The 19,342-nt window shown below is 36.5% G+C and overlaps 1 protein-coding gene across 1 annotated transcript in view; it reads right to left on the reverse strand.

Moving 5' to 3' along the window:
- ARHGAP15 (Rho GTPase activating protein 15) overlaps positions 1–19,342 on the reverse strand; it is a 464,603-nt gene that overhangs the window by 385,955 nt on the left and 59,306 nt on the right. The window contains exons 3-4 of the mRNA XM_087711786.1: positions 8,545–8,619; positions 2,177–2,235 (exon numbers count right to left, since the gene is read on the reverse strand). Of these exons, the coding sequence (XP_087567912.1) occupies positions 2,177–2,235; positions 8,545–8,619 (134 nt within the window). The remainder of the gene's footprint in view (positions 1–2,176; positions 2,236–8,544; positions 8,620–19,342) is intronic.

Here is a 19,342-nt window from a genome sequence, read left to right on the forward strand (position 1 = left end):
TAGCAGAAGAATGTTGGCACTTTCAACGTTCCTGAATTTTACCTTAATAACAGGAAGTGATAATTGAAGGGGGGGAAACACTCCCCCCCTACATTTTAGACCTCTTATTTTTGTCTTCATAGGTGTGGATGTATACAGTAAACCTAAACCATGACAGATGTACATTTAAAAAGCATAACATAAATGTCTTTTGATTGTATTTTGGTATATTTGGATCCTTGGTGGGGCTGAATTGGTAACTGGTGTTTAATTCTTTGCTTAACTATGATATATAATGTGGCGTTTTTCTCTGCCTCTAGGAGCATATTGCACAGAAAAGGTTTCCTTTGGCTGAAGAATGGTATAAAAGTACAATCTATTAAAAAAATGCAAAAAGACCAGAGTCCTTCATAATTGGACAATGCATATTAGGTCAGCGCTAATTAAAAGCAACAGAGATATGGAGGCAGGCCCATCTGCATGGCGATTGTATTTATCACTACTATAAGGATATAGTCTTTTTACAAGACTGTTCTGACCTCCCACCTTGTTCGTTCAGAAACGAAAGCCAAACCAAGCTTGCAAAGGAATGTCTTTATCAATCCCAGCTCGAGCTGGCTGCGAGCCCAAAATAAGCACAGATAAAAGGCTCTGGCAAAAAGTCTTCACTCAAGCTAATACCAAACAGAATTACATAAATCAAGACACTTATCCAAATGCTTTTCTCAATGGTTACACATGAACGGAGAACGAACGTTGTCTTCTGCAACTAGGGCGTGGCACCATCAGTCTTTTATCCGCAGGAGGAGATCCTTAATGAGCCACAGCTGCTCGTTATCCTCTCCTGTGAGCATCCTGAAACCACTCACAGGAGGTTTCTGTGTCAGAGTCTGATAGCAGCTCCAAAGGCTCCTACCGAGCTACAACACAAGACTATTTAACTTACTCAACAGTTTACTTAAAAGACTTTTCACGTAATGTTCCACATCAGAATATAACCCTTTGAAAAAGAGCAAGATTTCACCCTCTGGTTAAAACTGAGTTGATACATCCATGAGACTATATTATCTCAGCCAATGACCATCTGAATTGACTGTGCAGAGGTGGTATTCAGCCGGTTCTGACTGGTTCTGGCGAACCAGTAGCAGAAAATTTGAGTAGTTCAGAGAACCGGCAAATACTACCTCTGGCTGGCTCCGCCCCCATCTATTCGCTGCTTCCCAAGTCCCAGGTGATCGGCTGGGTCTTTTTCTGTTGCCCTGCACAGGAAAATAGAGCTGGAAAGCAGATTAGTGAGGTGGGGAGGGAATGGGGATTTTAAAGGAACCTTCCCCTGGAGTGGGGAGGGAATGGAGATTTTACAGTATCCTTGCCCTGAAGTGGGATGGAAATGGAAATTTTAGAGTATCCTTGCCCTGGGGTGAGGTGGAAATGGAGAGTTTACATATCCTTCCCCTGCCATGCCTACAAGCCATGCCACAGCCACATAACCAGTAGTAAAAAAAATTGAGTCCCACCCCGTGATTGTGGATGTCAAAATTGCTATCAGGAAATACAGACATGAGAAGCCAAACATAAAAGAGTTGAAATTTCAGTTGCTCTAATATCTATTATTCTAGCCCCGAAATCTCTTGATGCATTTTCCATATTCAAATATCACCACTTGGAGAGTGGTCTACATCACAGAGAGTTTTAAGTTCTCAGGCTGAAGTGGAAACGGGAATGGCACACAGACAACTTCTCTCTGCCTCATAAACTTTTTTTCCCCTAACACTACAAATTATAGAGAGCTTCAGTATGTTCTCCATTTCTGCTTTCTAGGGACATTATTCCAGGCTTACACTTCAATTACACTTTGCATCCTATGCAATAATTATGGATAAATTTAAAATTCAAGACTGTAGAGCAAGACTCAACTTAAGGAACAAAGTTGCATCATCCATAGAATCAGAACAAGTTTCTTCTTTACATTAAAAATGACAACTTGATAATGAAATTATGGAAGATCTGATGTTTGAAGAGTTTTGGGGGGAAGTGGAGGCATAATTTACAGCTCTTTGAACTTTTGAAGAAACTTATTGGGAAAAATGAACTTGATCTACAGACCAAGCTTGATGGTTGCCTGTTCTCTGAATCCCAAGTCAAATAACATTGCTTTGCACTTCTGTCTATATTAGAATTATTTAATGTCACCTACCTTAGCTTCTTGCCTTCATCTGCAATCTTAGCCTTTAGAAGATAGCCTTCTTTGATAATCTGTAATAAAGAAGTTGATGTACAATGTTTATTCATTCCACTATACTGTTATTTCTGATGGCATAATTCCTGTTTAGCTTCCACTTGAATGCATTCAATGAATGGGAACCATACCATCTGTCTGGACAATTGGTTCCATTGTCAAACTGCTCTTATTGTTAGCAAAAAAAAAATTCCTAAGTGTCAAAATAGATTTTCCTCTAACTTACATCTATTACTCTGTGTCTAGAACAAGAAGGTACAGTTGAAGACCTTCTTCCTTATGCAATATCTTCTCAGGCACTTAAAAAGGGACATCACACTGCTCATCTTCTTCCATTTCTCTTCATAAAAATTGATTTCTAGTACATTCCTTTCCCTTCTCTAATCCTATTTTAATTTCTCAGAATCTTTTTTAAAACGTGGAAGCCAGGATTGGTAACAGTAGCTAAGAAGGGATCTGATCACAGGAGATCAAAGTCTAAAAAATGTCTAAAGTAAAATTGTAGAATTTATACTTCACTATGGTCAGAGCTTAATGTCAGGGTTCCAAATAGCATCCTCAATCCAATAAGAGTCTGAGGCTAGAGATTCCTCAAAGTTCAAATTTATTAGAAGAGCCATGTTGGCACATCTGGGGAAACCCAAATCTGAAAGCTTCCAGGTTTTCTCCACTCAGTTGAAAGTTAAAGACCCTGCCCCAACACCCATAGGTTCTTTGCATGATCCAATCAGTCATTGCCATGAAGGAAGATTCCTCCCATCCACACCCATCTAGGTGCAGGGAGAAGATATTTTGACTTTCTGAGAAGGAATGTCATTTTGGTTACATATCTCCCATGCTCCATCAATCCCCACTCCCAGTTTCCCACAGTAGTAAATGTTTGAATATGTGGCAGGCTTGAGGCCCTATACAAAGATGATTCACGTGTTATAATGTCTTATAATGATTGAGCTCAACTATCAATGCATGTTATGTGTATACATGACATATATACCTTGTTTCTCTGAAAACAAGACCCTCCTCAGATAATAAGCCCAATTGGGCTTTTGAGCGCATGTGCTAAAATAAGTCCTCCCCAAAAATATTGCAATACAGCAGCAGTCATGAGGTGACCACGCTCGCCGCCTCCTACACTTCAAATTAATAAGACCTCTCCAAAAATAAGGCCAAGCACTTATTTCAGGGGTCAAAAGAAAATAAGACCCTGTCTTGTTTTTGGGGACACACAGTATGTGATGTACACAACATCATCAACATCAAAGAATGTGGGTTGGCTGAACGGTGCATTGTAGCATAACCTCACAGACTATCTTTAAGAATATAATATGTCTCTTGGCTTAATAGACATTTTAAAATTCAAATATTCAAGCAATGGGCTATAAAAGATTCATTTATAATATTGTTTGTTTTTATTAGCAAGTTTTCAAATGTAAACACAAAAGCATATGAACAGCTGATACTTTCAAACATGTTGGGCAAAACATATGCTATGTAATGCATATTCTTCATGAGCCCCTAAGAATTTTAAAACCCTTGTTCAAGGTACAAATGTTTATGCCATTCAAACTTCTCGGGGTCATTGCTTTAAAATAAAAAACATTGTATCACCCTTGTTTCTATATCTGTATTGTTCAATACTGAGATGATATGACTTTCAATTAAGTTCCCATAAATTAGTTCATATTAAGTAATATAATTAATATAAAGAATATTCTATTCTATCTTCTCTCCACTCCGTAGCATCATTTTTGCAATAAACATGTGATTTATTCATCTTCTCCTTTGTTATCTTGTATAGTTACACTGTACAAATTTAGGATATTGACAAGGAAATTATTTTCCTCTAGCTAACATTTGAGTTGGAAAAAACTTCTATTTATCCTAGCTGAGATTTCTTTGTTATTCCTAGCCTCTGTAATTTAGTCAAAATTTTCAAACCTAGTGAGCTCCAAGTATTGGACTAATAGTGCCATTGAACTTAGTAAGGACAGGCCTTGCCCAAGATGGAAAATACAACATGGGAATCTTGGAAGGAACAAAATTGGGGAGGTCAGTTTATCCAATAGAAGCTAGAAATAACCAAAAATTGCAATACTGTATTAATGCAAATTTAAAAGTGGCAAAAAATAAACATTAGGATTGCTTCTTGCCTTCATTATATCTCTCCCCTTGGTCTTAGGGCATATGAGCAGAGTTCAGAAATTAAGATTAGTACATCTGAACCTGACCACATTAGACGTATGTCGGCTGTGCTGGGAACCATCTGTTAAAATAGTTTCATCACGGTCCCTCCAAGATAATTCAAGTTATCTTTTCAGCCATTTCACAGATGGATGACATGAGATTATTGAACATGAAATGGCCTTACAGCACTTGCTATCTCTTCTGCCTCAATAAATATCCATCATTTGTTTGTGTGTGTTTTTTTCAGTGCTGCCCTTTCTGTACCTTTCCAGTGAAGAAAACGTTGAGAGAGAGATGGAAAGAAATTAATAGAGAAAGAAGGCAGAAAATTCAAGGGCCTTAGTTTCTGGATAGATAGATAGATAGATAGATAGATGATAGACAGACAGACAGACAGACAGACTGACTGACTGACTGACTGACTGACTGACTGACTGACTAGCTAGTATGTATTCATTTCTTTAGAGGTACTGTGGTATATTTATTTGAATCTACTATGCATATGTTTTAATAATGGCAAGAGAAATTATGAAATGCACATGAAAATGACTTTAGAAATAATAGAGATATGTTGATTTATTTCAGGAATCTGATCTAGAACTCATTGATAGTTAATTAAGTTGGGGATAATTATTTCTTCCTGGAATAAAGAAACACTCCCATTGACAAAGATTTCCTTCACAAATTAATACATGAATGCAATGATGATAGATATTTAGCCAGGATCTCATTTCACTTTACAGGTAATGGAACATATAGAAGGGAGATGGGAATTTATGTTATAGTCCGTCTTTTTATCCTGACTTCCTTATATTAATGGGGAAAGTTGGCAGTGAGGGTAAGACCTTATTCAGTTGAGCATGGTTATAATTCTCTGGGTGCTGGGCACTCTAATTATATAGGGTTGCTAATTCCATGGAGACTGTAACCTCATTCATCTAAAAATAATTGCAGGTTCAATACAAAGGAATGATGTACATATGCAGTTTAATTTGCCATAGCCCATCAGAAAAAAAGAATTAGTGGATGGACAATTTATAGACTGAAATACAAACTTGAAATAAGGACATTTTTTTAAAAAAAATAGCAATATTGCTGAACATTACAATTAAAAGATAAAAACAAATACATATTAAAAATGAAAGAAAAAAAGAAAAGTGCAGAAAAGACAAAAGAAAGAAAAGTGACAAAAGATGATATTAAATATATAAAAAATTACTTCCCCCTTCATCACAAGTATAAACAATTTTAGTAAGTTATTTTCTCTTAAAATATAAGGAATGATTGCTTCTTCTCAAATCTCATCTCTTATCTATAAACAAAATTCTAAACCCTTGTTCAGTCCTGATCAGCTTAAGTCTATTATGGGTTACAAGACCTAAAAAACATACATACATACATACATACATACATACATACATACATACATACGTGTTAATCTTGAGTAAATATACCAACTTTAGATTCTTTTCCTATACTTTTAATAATCTTGATCTTTCATCCCTTCAAATCCCTTCTCACAAGATCCTTCTAAACTTTAACAAGTTTCTTTTGTAAATCCGAGATAGAAAAGTTATCCCCATCGTTATTTTGGATTGTTATTTGTATATCCCTTTTCATTATTAACATCGATCCGTTTCATTAATATATCCAATGTAGCATATTTTTCCATATCATTCTTGTAGCTGTCCTTTTTAAGATTATTTTCAGATCAAGTTCAGTCTTGTCTAGTAAAACTATTTCCTTTTCATAACTTTGTACCCTGTCTATGTAAGTATAATGGCAGACACTCTTATAATTATTCACTGCACAAATATCTTCATACGTCCAATATTAACATCTTTTGTTCTATTCCGTTTAAAGATAAAAGTAAAGGTTTCCCTTGTCCAGTTGTGTCCAACTCTAGGGGACAGTGTTCATCTCTGCTTCTTAGGTTAGGGAGCCAGTGTTATCTGAAAACACTTCTGTGGTCATGTGGCCAGCATGACTATACCCTGAGATGCATGGAACACTATTACCTTCCCACCAAGGTGATACCTATTTATCTACTTCATGTTTTTGAAGTGCTGGGTGAGCAAGAGCTGCAGCAAGTTTGGGTCTCAAATCTGGGCTATCAACTATTCCAGCTGACAAGTTTAGCATGTTTAACCGCTGAACCATCACAACTACCCATTCTGTTTAGTAAGTCAAATTTAAGTCTTCTCCTTTAATTATAATCTTAAATCCTTCTGGTTCTCTCTAGTGTCCGGTCATCCTATCATTTTTTTAAAGACTTCAAAATTATAGCATTTTCCCACTATAAGGATTGTTATAATTAATTTCAAAATCTATTCTCAAGTCCATCCAGATCTTTATCCATTGGTAACTTTCCAAAATTAACATTCTAATCACCCTTTTAAGATCTATTGTTTTAAGTTCTTAAACTTGAATGTAAAACTTTTGCTAAGAATTGAAGGAAGTTCTCTTGCTGCTATCAAACTCCAAGAGTTCCTAATAGCTGAAAAACAGTTAACAAGCAATTTCCAAAAGTTGTTAGAAAAGAACACAGTGTCCTTTCACAAGTGTTGCTCACAGTTTAAGCAAGATGGCTCTCTAAACCCAATAGAAAATACTGTATTGGCACCCCTATAGGAGAAGCAACTAACTGGAGCATTTGTGGGTGATCCTACATCCTCTCCTTGTCTGGAGAGAGATTGCAAGAAGCCAGTCCACTCATCAGCTCTTTGATCTAATGCAATTGTTGTCTCAACTCTCAGCAGAGCTTTCTTCAATTCTGCACTTTTCCTCCCAGAAATCAAACTAAGGAAAAATTTCCTGATGGTTGGAACAATATAACAACAGAATAGTCTCCATTTGTGGTGTTTTGTAATGGGAGGTTTTCAAGTAAAATTTAGACATCTGGATGGTATGAAGATTCCTGCTGTGGTAGACCTCCAAAATCCCTTTGAATGTTATGATTCTATGACTTTCATTTTTCTTCACTGCATTCTATGCAGTGGGATCAGGCAACATTCATATGGAAAGGATTTGCATGCAATATATGACATACTGAAAGATCATAAGCAATTTTATACTTTTAAGTATACAAACATGGCAATAGAAAGCATAACTAAAAACTATTATAGACTCCAATTTTCAATCTTTTTTATAATAATGAAAAAGCAGTATAAACATGCATAAATTGGGAGTTTTGCAGTATACAAGTTCAATATTTTTTTAAAAAATCTCCTTGTAGGGCATTAGCTAGCTGCAAAACATATCGTACTTGCGAGAATATCTGAAGAAGGTTATTGTAAGAGATAAACCTATGTATTGTGTGGCTATTGGACTAAAACTGAGCATCTCTTATTATTAAATTAAGCAGTTGCAACTTGCTTACTTGGTCTGCTTTATACTTGCCTTATACTACCATTCTTCCAATTGATCATTTTCCTTGTACTTAGATAATAAAACTGTTACTTTGACTTTTTCTAGTTACAACTATATTACCCCAGAAATGTAAGATCTGTCTGGGGAAAAAAATTCTTAGTTAAAAATGTACTAATACTAATAATATTGTTAGTTGCTAACAGTCACTATACTTCTAATATTAATTAATTTTTGGTGGCAATAATCATAAAAAATAGCATAGCTTTCCATTTAATTGTGGCTCCATAGTCATAGTACATGTAGGACAACAGCAAAGAGAATTCAATTCCCCTTTTTTTATCCCCCAAATTTTACCAATAAATGCCATCTTCCAAAATTGGTTTCATATTTTTTTTAAAAAAAATATCAAGCTCTTATGTATAGCAGATTTATCTATATACCTGTAGGCAAGTAGCAAGGATAATACGAAGATAAATTCATGCCTCTATTGTACACTATTATTTTACTGTTCTTGAGAAAGCAGTATTACTCAAATAAATATTTACTAAGAATGCTGAAATATCATTTTTAGTTGTCTTAAATGAATGGATAATTTAAACTGTGTATCATTGGCCAATCTTGCTTAGGTCTTTAGTTCCCTTTTATCCTGTTAAGATAATAAGGAATCTTCATCCACATGTATTCATCTTTCAAACATGTGTTCTGTTTTTGTTAATAAAAGCTAAACTATAAAATCCACAATACATTGTAATAGCTATAATGCAACTGCTTACCTGTTTTTCCAATGGAACAAGGCAATCAAGATGTGGTATATTATGTTGGGAATGATTCCGTCTGTGACGAGATAGCTGGAAATATATTTAGAAGTCAGAATACACTCAAATCAAACATTTAACATGCAAGGATAAACTGAAAATAATTCAATTCAGCACATTCCCTCTGAACTGTACTAGTGGCGGTTTTCAGGTAAATAAAATTAATATGCGCTCATTGCAAAATTTTACCCTTACACAAGATATTTAAAAGTCTTGTGTCTTTAAAGTATTTTTTTTAAAAGGTTTAGAAGAACATACCATTACCAGATCAATTCACATTTAGACTTGTGTGCGAATTTAGACTTGTGTGCGAATTTAGACGTGTGTGAAATAACAGTGTTAAGAAGAGTTGGACTATGGCCTGGCTATGGTTACTCAGACTATTGTGTTTTTATGGTAAGCTTTGAATCCAATTCCAGGTTCTTTTAGATATGATTTCTCCCCCAGTGGTGTGATTGGTAGCTGTCTAAGTACTGAATTCATTAACCAATTAGAATAGAATGGAATGGAATGGAATGGGATAAGATGGAATAGAATGGGATGGGATGGAATAACAGAGTTGGAAGGGACTTTGGAATCTTCTAGTCCAACCCCCTGCTTAGGCAGGAAACAAATGGTTATTCAATCTCTTCTTTAAAACTTCTAGTGTTGTAGCATTTACAACTTCTGGAGGCAAGTTGTTCCACTTATTAAACTGTCAAGAAATTTCTCCTTAGTTCTAGGTTGATTCCCTCCTTGATTGGTTTCCATTCATTGCTTCTTGTGCTGCCCTCAGCTGCATTGGAGAATAGCTTGACTCCCTCTTCTTTGTGGTAGCCTCTGAGATATTGGGCTAAAGATTAAGGTTGTTGGAAAAAAGGAGAAGTAATATGGTTGGTTTATTTGAGCAAGGTTAAAATAGATAGGTTATGATTATTGAAAAAAAATAATGGAGTTTTACTGACCAGGAGTGGATGATGATGATGTTTAAAGGGTTTTTTTAATTGACAACAATTATATGGGAATGAGTTAATTTGCTGTATTTTAAATTTTATTTGATTAAAATTAAAATTGTTATGTTGTAATATCTGGTAACTTTTGTTTGACTTTTTACTGACTACACTTGAATGATGTTTGGTCTGGAGAATTTGTTTAATGATAGGAAAAAGTGATACAAATATAAAAGGAAAGAATTCAAGTAGGTTTATTAGATCAAGTTTATGATAGTCAATTTGTTTTTTCTGCTAATCCTAATGGATTTTGCCTACTTAGGATGGTAGATGAGATTTTTAAAAAATGTTTATACAGAATGAAGTGAGATATGGGATGAAGAGATGCTTGTTTTTTAAGAGAGGTGATATGTTATTAAAGTTGTTTGTACTTGCTGGACAAAGGGGGAAATTACTTATTCTGTTTCCTTCTTATTTAATAATTTTCTTCAATTTTTATTAAAATATCAGTATTTAATATTTAAACAGTTTTGACAGCAACAGAGAGAAGAAAAAAACAATGGAAATATGGTTTAAGATAAGGTACTCTGCTTATGGTACATGGAGCATGATGGCTCTCTAAATTAGAGATGGGTGGATGGGGAAAAAGAGCGAGATTGTAGATAGAACCACTTAGAGAGATACTGTAGATGATAGGTAGATGATAGATAGATAGATAGATAGATAGATAGATAGATAGATAGATAGATAGATAGATATTGATTTTTGACACTTATTTAATTGCCTTGTTTTAATTTAATTCTACATTACCAAGGGGTAAAAGAAACCACAAATGAAACACTTTCTGAGATTCAAAAGTTTCACTGACCTACTTATAAACATATTACTTAACAATTTCATTAGGAATGAGTAACAGCTGGTGACATGGCTGTGTCCTAAAGTGTTTTCTGTCTTAATATTTTGTGTCTTAAGCAATCAAGCTTTTGTAAGAAATACTTTTGTTAGCAGCAGTCCCTCCTCTGGGGAACAAAAAATGTCAAACCAAATTTTCTGTATTTTACAATTTTGTTTTCAGAAGTGTCATGCTTCTCTTTTATTAACATGGAGAGTAAATAAGAATGATTTGCTGATGTGGTTGCGAAAGCTTGTAAGATTTCAGACCTTTCATTTAATTTTGGGTTGATATTGAATGAAGGTGGTTTGCACCTGTATACATTGAAAGAATAGATAGATAAAAGAAAGACAGACAGACAGATGGGAGAGAGAAAGAGAGAGAGAGAGAGAAAGAAAGAGAGAGATTGGATAAATAGGATCCTCTATGTAAGAATATAGTTAAAGTGGAATTGTTTAAGTGAAAATATGCACTTAAATACTTCCACTTTAATTATATTCTTACATAGATCACAGCAAAATTCTGCACAATTTTATTTCATCTCTTCATAGTTAAGAAAATCCAAATTCTATCATTTTTAGTAGTTAATCAATATTGTTTTACCTATGATATGAGCAGGAGGAGGCACTGGGGATGATAAAGCCCAAAAAATTGAAGACTTTGCTTTTTTAAAAATAAATAAATAAATTAAATTTTAAATTATATTTAAATTTAAAGCTGCAGGGCATGAGGCTTTGTTCAGTTCCTGGGCTCCTCTGAGTTCAGCAGGAAAGAGTTAAGCATGAAATTCAAGTATGCTGGAATTTAATTTAATTGTATTTGTGGCAAGTGTGCATTAGTTCTATTATAACATGTCAAAAATTGGGTACAAAGTAAAGACCAGGGAAAATGTCATTACTTTGTTAACCAAATGTCAGCCAAATAATTTGCATTTTGACTAATTATTTAATTTCTCAGATATGAACTAAAATTAAATTTTGAAGTTCACACTTTCTAAATTTTGTAACATTCTTTGGTAAAAAGTTACTGACAGCTTTATGTGAATTTTACCAATAAATTCATATAAAAGCCCTGTTCAATCAATACTTATATACATAGAACATGTAAACAGTAGTGAACTTTTTCCTTCTACAAGTTGCATTAGTGGCATCAGTAGAAAGTCTCTAAAGTAGAGCCCAAGACTCTGCAGTCATGGGCTTTATGGTTTGAAAAATGCTTGATAAAATGAAACTGCAGCCAACTGTGCAGGAGATACAAAATGCACAACTTCAAGTGATGACTTCTGCATGACAGAGATAGGAAAATCTGCTCAAGCTGTTTGCTCTTGCAGTTCTACACACAAACACAGTGATGCCTAGATTAGTGAAATTAGCATACAATGTAATTTATATTTATGAAAAAATACTATTTATTACACAAAATGCACGGTATCAGGAATCTGTATCACAAAATTCACATTTTTTTTCCTATATAGATGCGAGAAATATTTCAAGCTGATACAGGACTACCCTGTTTTCCCAAAAATAACACATCCTAAAATAATAAGCTCAATCAGGCTTTTGAGCACATGCGCTAAAATAAGCCCTCTTCCAAAAATAAGCCCTCCCCAAAAATATTGCAACACAGTAGCAACCATGAGGTGTCCAAACTCGGTGCCTCCTGCACCTCAAAAATAATAAGATTACCTCCAAAATAAGGCCAAGTGCATATTTCATGGGTCAAAAGAAAATAAAACCCTGTCTTATTTTTGGGGAAACACGGTATGAATGTAAGGCTGGAAACACACAGAAATTAAAAATTGATAGTTTTGCTTGACTATTTTCATATGATTGACTTAAACTGTAAAAATTAACTATGCAGTGTGTAGATACGGTTAATCCCCTTCTACATGGTATAAGAAGTGATAATGCAAACATACAATTATACACTGCAATACCATTTTTATACCAACAACAGGCAAAACAAATGTCCTCAGCAAGAATATATATATTTTCTTTTCTTGTAGCTTTTTTGGAGTTGCTATGATTCTTATATTGGAAATTGGTAGAGTCCAATAAATATTTTCCATATTTTTCTATACGAAAAGTTTTGTTCTTAAAAGGGCATTCTGATATTTTCAAATAATGAAGAGAAACAACACTTAGAGAATATACAGAAAATAGATAGCTGCGTATAGTAATCTCATACTGTTTTAAAAAGCAACTGTCCACCAAAATGTATCACAGATCCAGGGGCGATCTTTATTAGTGGCACCAAAGCCTGCTCAAAGAATGTGTCAGGCAATGGCGAATGTCCTATGGGTTGTCCACCTTTGACCTTGTCATGTTGATGGGCAAAGTCCATGAGGAGGTGTAATCACATTCTGGTGGACACAATTATGCTTCTAGATTAACAGCCTTGAGCAACTGGAATAGATTCTTTCACAGAGAGGAAAAAGAGAAGAAAAACACGTGGCTGCTAGCTATGTTTTCAAAGTAATATGCCATTTGATTCATCTCTTGAAATAAAAGACAATCCAATTTAAACTATTCTATGTAGATGCTAAAGGGAGGGGGGAGGGAGGAAGGAATATTTTTTCTTAAGAGTTCATCAATAACAGAATTAACTCTGAAGACTTACTATTCCAGCATACAAGTGATTGCAAGAAGGATTAATGTCATCTGAATTTGTGCAATTTATGCCTCCCTCCCCTGGGCATTTAATGCCTATCAACTGCACAACAATTAGAATAGGGACATATTCAAATGCCCCACATAACTGAAGTCTTGATTTAAGATATCACCTATGTTTACTGCCTCCCCACATCACACAAAATATTTTGCTTTGATTTGATTTGTGTTTTTGTTTGTACTTAATTTCATTTCTATGTATTGAGACAGTTTGAGGATCCATTGGATTATTGCTTTTGGGTGGAAAACTAATTTGATCAGCACTTCCCAGATTTCAAGAGTATTCTTCAGTTAGCAACCATTTTACCCAGAGCTTCGAAAAATCCATTCACCAAATCTATGGGCAAGTGAGGATCTGTTTGATTTTGCTCAGCAACTTTTCACCCCTTCCTTCCTTCCTTCCTTCCTTCCTTCCTTCCTTCCTTCCTTCCTTCCTTCCTTCCTTCCTTCCTTCCTTGTCTCCTTGCCTGAAGTTAGCTAAAGGGTATCTTTGTTCCGCAAGAGCCTCTCAATATCTAAGAAAGAATTCATTGTCAGTTTCTGCAAAATCAGAGCTTCGGCAAAAAAATATGCCTGTTAGCTTGTTGTAAATCAAAGGCTGACAGTGTAACTTCACCATGTGCAAGTTTGTGATAAGTATAATAAAACAACTGATGCCTTTTGGGATTGTCAGGCCACCGAGCATGACCATAAGGAATGTCCAAACTGCATGAATAAGGCCTACCATGGACATTAGATTTCAGCACCTGCACGCTTGTAGCTACCAGTGACAAAATAGTGAAAATGCATTAGAAAATGTTGTGCCTGAAAGTTATACCAGTAAAAGGGGAGGGAAGGGAAGGGGAGGGAAAGAAGGGTAGGGAAGAGAAAGGAAGGGAATGGAAAGAAGGGAAGGGAAAAGAAGGGGAGGGAAGGGAAAGAGGGGAAGGGCAGAGAAGAGAAAGGAAAGAAGGGAATGGAAAAGAAGGAAAGGGGAGGGAAGGGAAAGATGGAAGGGAAAAGAAGGGAAGGGGAGGGAAAAAGGGAAGGGCAGAGAAGAGAAAGAAGGGAAGAGAAAAGAAGGGAAGGGAAAGAAGTGAAGGGAGGGGAGGGGAAAGGAAGGGAAGAGAAGGGAAAGAAAGGGAAAAGAAGGGAAGGGGAGAGAAGGGAAAGAAAGGGAAAAGAAGGGAAGGGGAGGGAAGGGAAAGAAGGGAAGGGAATGGAAGGAAAAGAAGGGAAGGGAAGGGAGAATGCCTTTGAAGCACTTCCAAGATTGATGGCTGCCTCAATCACTCCTGCTTCTAATTTATTCTTTCAACAATACTGTACATTGCTTAATACAAAGAATTCTATTACAGTCTTGGAGCAAAGGTACCACACATTCCTTTGTGAAAATCCGTCAAAGAATGTCAGATGAGGAAAACAAATATTTGGAACATTCTTCCTCCTTATATCTCCTTTTAACTATGCTGCCCTCTGGACACAGTTCAGCTCCCTAGAGTGTCTAAGAATAACGATAATGGCTTCACTTGCCTTGACCCTTGATTCAGTTATAAATCAAAACTTCATAGGCATTTTAAGGCAGAGGGAGAGTCGTCTTCTTGCTTATGTCTTTTCAGGTACTGCTTCAGAATCAAAAAAAGATGATTGTTGACACTCAGAGGGACCCGATACATCAATAGCATAAATTGAATCATAAGAAATGTAAGTAAGTGTATTCTTTTTACTGCAGGTCATAACTTAGAGTGTGCCAAAAAACACTGTAAATAACAGGAATCCTATCTTCTCCAAGGGCTTTTCAAAGGGCTAAAGTTCAAATCAGCTCGAAACTCAAATTTTGAGACAGCTAGACATGCTGCCAGAGTGGAGGACTGATCACTCAATATAGACTGTTATTGGCCAGGTATATGGGCAGCTATAAATAGAAGAAAAATATTGAGTCCAATATTGTGCTGAGATGCATGTATGGGACAGTTCGCTGTGTATGGAAATACCACCAGCCACCGATTCCCAAAATGTCTTTATATTTTTATATTATGTTTTATATATTTTGTATTTATATTTTTAATTAACCTGAGATCCAAGCTCCTTTCACTAATTCCTATAGTAAGACAACTTTTTTAATTTTTAATAACGCCTTGTATTTTGATCAGAATTGGATTCACAATTGAATCTATCCTTTCTTCTTTAACTCTCCTCTGTAGCAATAGCACTTAGACTTATATCGTGCTTTATAATGCTTCACAGACCTCTCAAAGTGGTTTTACAGAGTCAGCCTATTGCCCCCAAAAAATCTGGGTCCTCATTTTATTCACCTTAGAAGGATGGAAGGCTTAGTCAACCTTGAACCTGGTAATATTTGAACTGCCAAATTGTAGGCAACCGGCAGTTAGCAGAAGTAGCCTGCAGTACTACACTCTAACAATTGTGCCACTGTAGCTTTCTCAGAATTTGTCTTTCTTTCTACAGCCTTGGTCGCACCATCCTGTCCTGTCATTCAATTTCTTGCAGTGACAAGTAGTGGTTAGCTAGCAGCTTAGCACACTATTGGTTAAACTTAAAAAATAGTACACATTGGAGTAAGATAGAAGCACAATGCCTAATATTAAATATTTGCAGTCAATGTTTCAATTATTTTGAACACAGAATCCTTCTTTACATACATGCAAGGAGCATTGTGATAATCAGTACAACATTGGATGGGAAGCCTTATGCAACATCTCTATGTTGTCAACAGTTATATTTCTCAAGTTGGATTTATTACATGTTTTGAGTTTTTTAGTGTATCAATATACTTTATATATCATCTCATTCAGCGGTGGGATTCAATTCCCTACTGGTTCACAAATGTGAGTGCACGCACTGCATCTGCACAGGCGCACAACCTTCTGAGCATGCACAGTGCTCATGCATTACATCAGGGCGGGTAGCCGGAGCCTCCCACAGCTGCCACTACCAGTTTGCCCAAACCGGAGAGAACAGGCTGAATACCATCTCTGATCTAGTTGGAGGGCGTGACCCGTCAAAAGCGCGGACGACAAAAGCGCGATCGACAAAATCGCGCCTTTGACGTCATCACAGCGCGACGAAAAAGATCGAAAAATTCAAATAAAAATTAATAAAAATTAAATTAAAGCAAGCCGATTCACATAAAGGTAAGGGTTAGGTTTAGGGTTAGGGTTAGGGTTAGGTTAAGGGTTAGGGTTAGCTTTAGAGCGTGAGCGTTAGCGTTAGCGTTAGGGTTAGGTTAAGGGTTAGCGTTAGGTTTTTCGTTACTTTAACGGTTAGGTTTAGGGTTAGGTTTAGGGTTAGGTTAAGAGTTAGGTTTAGGGTTAGGTTTAGGGTTAGGTTTGGGGGGGTTAGGGGAAGGTTTTAGCTTTATTTTTACATTTTTTCGAACTTTTTCGTCGCGCTGTGATGACGTCACAGCGCGCTTTTGTCGAGCGCGATTTTGTCCTACGCGCTTTTGTGGTGGAACCGTTGGAGGGATACTGATGTGCATTGTCGATTACAGATCCTAGCTCACTGAGAACTTGAATGTGCTTGTATAACACTAGCCTTCATATGTATATAAATGCACATTTCTATAGATGCGCATTTGCATCTATACATATAGATGCAAATCAGAAGAGAATAACAGAGTTGGAAGGGACCTTGGAGGTCTTTTAGTGCAACCTCCTGCTCAAGCAGGAGATCATCTACCATTTCAGACAAAAGAGCTGTCCAGTCTCTTCTTAAAAGCCTCCAATGATGAAGCACCCTCAACTGTTCCACTGATTAATTGTTCTCAGGGTCAGGAAATGTCTCCTTAGTTCTAGGTTGGTTCTCTCCTTGATTAGGTCTGGTACAAATTGATCAGATGAAATCTGATCAACTTGTACCAGAACTGATGACTATTGTGTCATTATTAGCAGAGAATGTTGAATGTACTATATGTATAATATATAATATAGTTATATAATTAAGACTGGTTGGCATCATTACATTCATATAACCCTTTGAATGACTGAAATACCATGTTAGGGTTTGGGATCCAAATGATTTTCAATAAATATTAGACAAATTGAATTCAATAAGAAGTATATGTCTAAGTATATCTCTAAAAATCAAGGTAGTTCTACTTCTGCCTACTTTGTCACAAGAAAATCAGAACTATGTTCGATAAGAATGATTTGAACACAGTAACAATGTGTTATTTAAGAACTGAGGATGGTGAATGAGCGTGGATGAAGTACTTTACTCTGGGTTGAGAATGAATTCTAATCAAATGCACAGCTATGAAAACAGAATGAACTTTTCAAGAGGAAGAGTAAACAAGTTGGGATTGGAAGGAGTTGATGAACTCTTTACAAAGAGACAAGTGAATAGTTTTAAGAACAAAATAAAGTATATGTATGTGATGGAAGCATTTTTTTAAAAAAGAATAGAAAGATATAGAGGCTTATTGTCAATGATATTGGCATAAATTTGATTTAATAAGATTTTCTTTTAACTTGTGCCTTTAATTTAGATCATGTACTCTTTCCTTCAAATTGTGCACAGTGTTGCTTATCTCATTAGAGTATTGCATGCTGTGTGTATATATGTTTGCTGTTGGCTATATATAACTAACTTTAACTGTTGTGGTAGTGAGTTTGTTCCCACCACAGTCTAGCCCAGTCATAGCTAAACTTTTGGTCATCCCATGCTGAAAGCACGTTCGTGTGTGCGACTATCCCCATAATGCGACACCCCCCGCATCCCCCGTGCAACAGCGCACACATGTGTGCCCACCCCCATAATGCAATGCGTGTGTGACACCCCTGTGTATGCACACATGACACCCCCCCCAAGCCCTGTTTTGGACCTAGTAGGTCTCCCTGCAGCCTCCTGGAACCAAAATGGGCTGTAGGGGGGCGCCACCCCCCCCTGTGCTCTCCCCATGCCCCCTATGCATGCCCCCCACGCATGCACGGAAAAGACCTGAAAATCAGCAAACCAGTGGGAGGCGCGCACAAATGAACAGTGGAGCTGAGCTGCGCTCACATACACGCAGCGAGGGCTCTGCATGCCACCTGTGGCACATGTGCCACAGGCTCGCCATCACGGGTCTAGCCAAAATATTTTCTAAGATATTCCCAGATTCCTCTCTCTTTCTCTAAGTTTGGCAGATAAGCACATTTCCAACTTTGTTCCGTTCAGCCACATTTTTTTTTATTTTCTACCAATACTTTTGTAGCCCATTGAACAGTCCATTTGCCTGCTTGTAAATAAAATTATTGAGAAATTATGCCTTTTTGGATCAGTAATTGTTTTTATATCAAAGGATTCTTTAAAAATCAAAATCGGAAGGGGTACTTGCTTAGCAAGGTCTAAAGATATCACCCATCAGAGTCTTGATGTTCATAACAATTGTTCTGAAAATCCCTTCCAAGTATGCATTTTTTTTGGTGTGTTATACTGCAAATGTTGAATCAGGTCAGTGCTTTTCTTGCATAGCTCAGGTGCTATTTAAGCTCTAACCATAAGGCAGTATAAGGAGTATAAAGTGTATTATTTATAGTATTTAATTTCTGGAATAAATGTAGGCAATTACTAAAGTAGGCCAAGCAAGTCTTTAGAAATGCCTCTATATCTTTCTATTCTTTAAAAAAAATGCAAGTTTCTCTGATTTCTTTTAAAAAAAAGATAGGGAGGATATAGACACAATATATAGATATGAGGCAAAATTAGCTGATAAAATACTTTTTTATAAGATGTTACAGCTATTAGTCTCGAATGGATTTTAAGAAAAAATGCAATCAGTGCTACAAGCTCAAGTTGTTGAACAGAATAACTAAAGGAGGCCGTAGGAAGCAGAGGAAGGGAACTGAAATGGCTGATATCGCTCATATCCAGTGGTGAAATCTATTTTTTTTTGCCATCAGTTTTGTGGGCGTGGCTTGGTGGGGGGGCCATGTGACTGGGTGTGGCCAACTTTTTTTCACTTTTTAAAGCATCTTTTTCCTGCTGGTTTGAACTGGCAGGAAAAAATGCTTTAAAAAAGGGGGGGGGGGCTTCTGACAATCGTGTGGATCAGCTGTGAGCCACACAATCCTCGGAACCTTTCTCCCCCCCACACACACACTTTTTAAAGCATTTTTTCTCTGCTGGTTTGGGTGAATAGGCAGGGAAGAAATGCTTTAAAAAGCATGTGTGGGGGGGAAGCTTCTGACGATTGCGTGGCTCACAGCTGAGCCGCACGATCCTCTGAGGGTTTTTTTACTATCGCTTCTCTGGTCCCTACGGTTTCAGCTGAACCAGGCAGA

The sequence above is a fragment of the Thamnophis sirtalis genome, unplaced genomic scaffold (assembly GCF_051295495.1).
Source record: "Thamnophis sirtalis isolate CommonGarterSnake01/CBP01778 unplaced genomic scaffold, rThaSir2_p1.2 scaffold_1, whole genome shotgun sequence".
Lineage (NCBI taxonomy): Eukaryota > Metazoa > Chordata > Lepidosauria > Squamata > Natricidae > Thamnophis > Thamnophis sirtalis.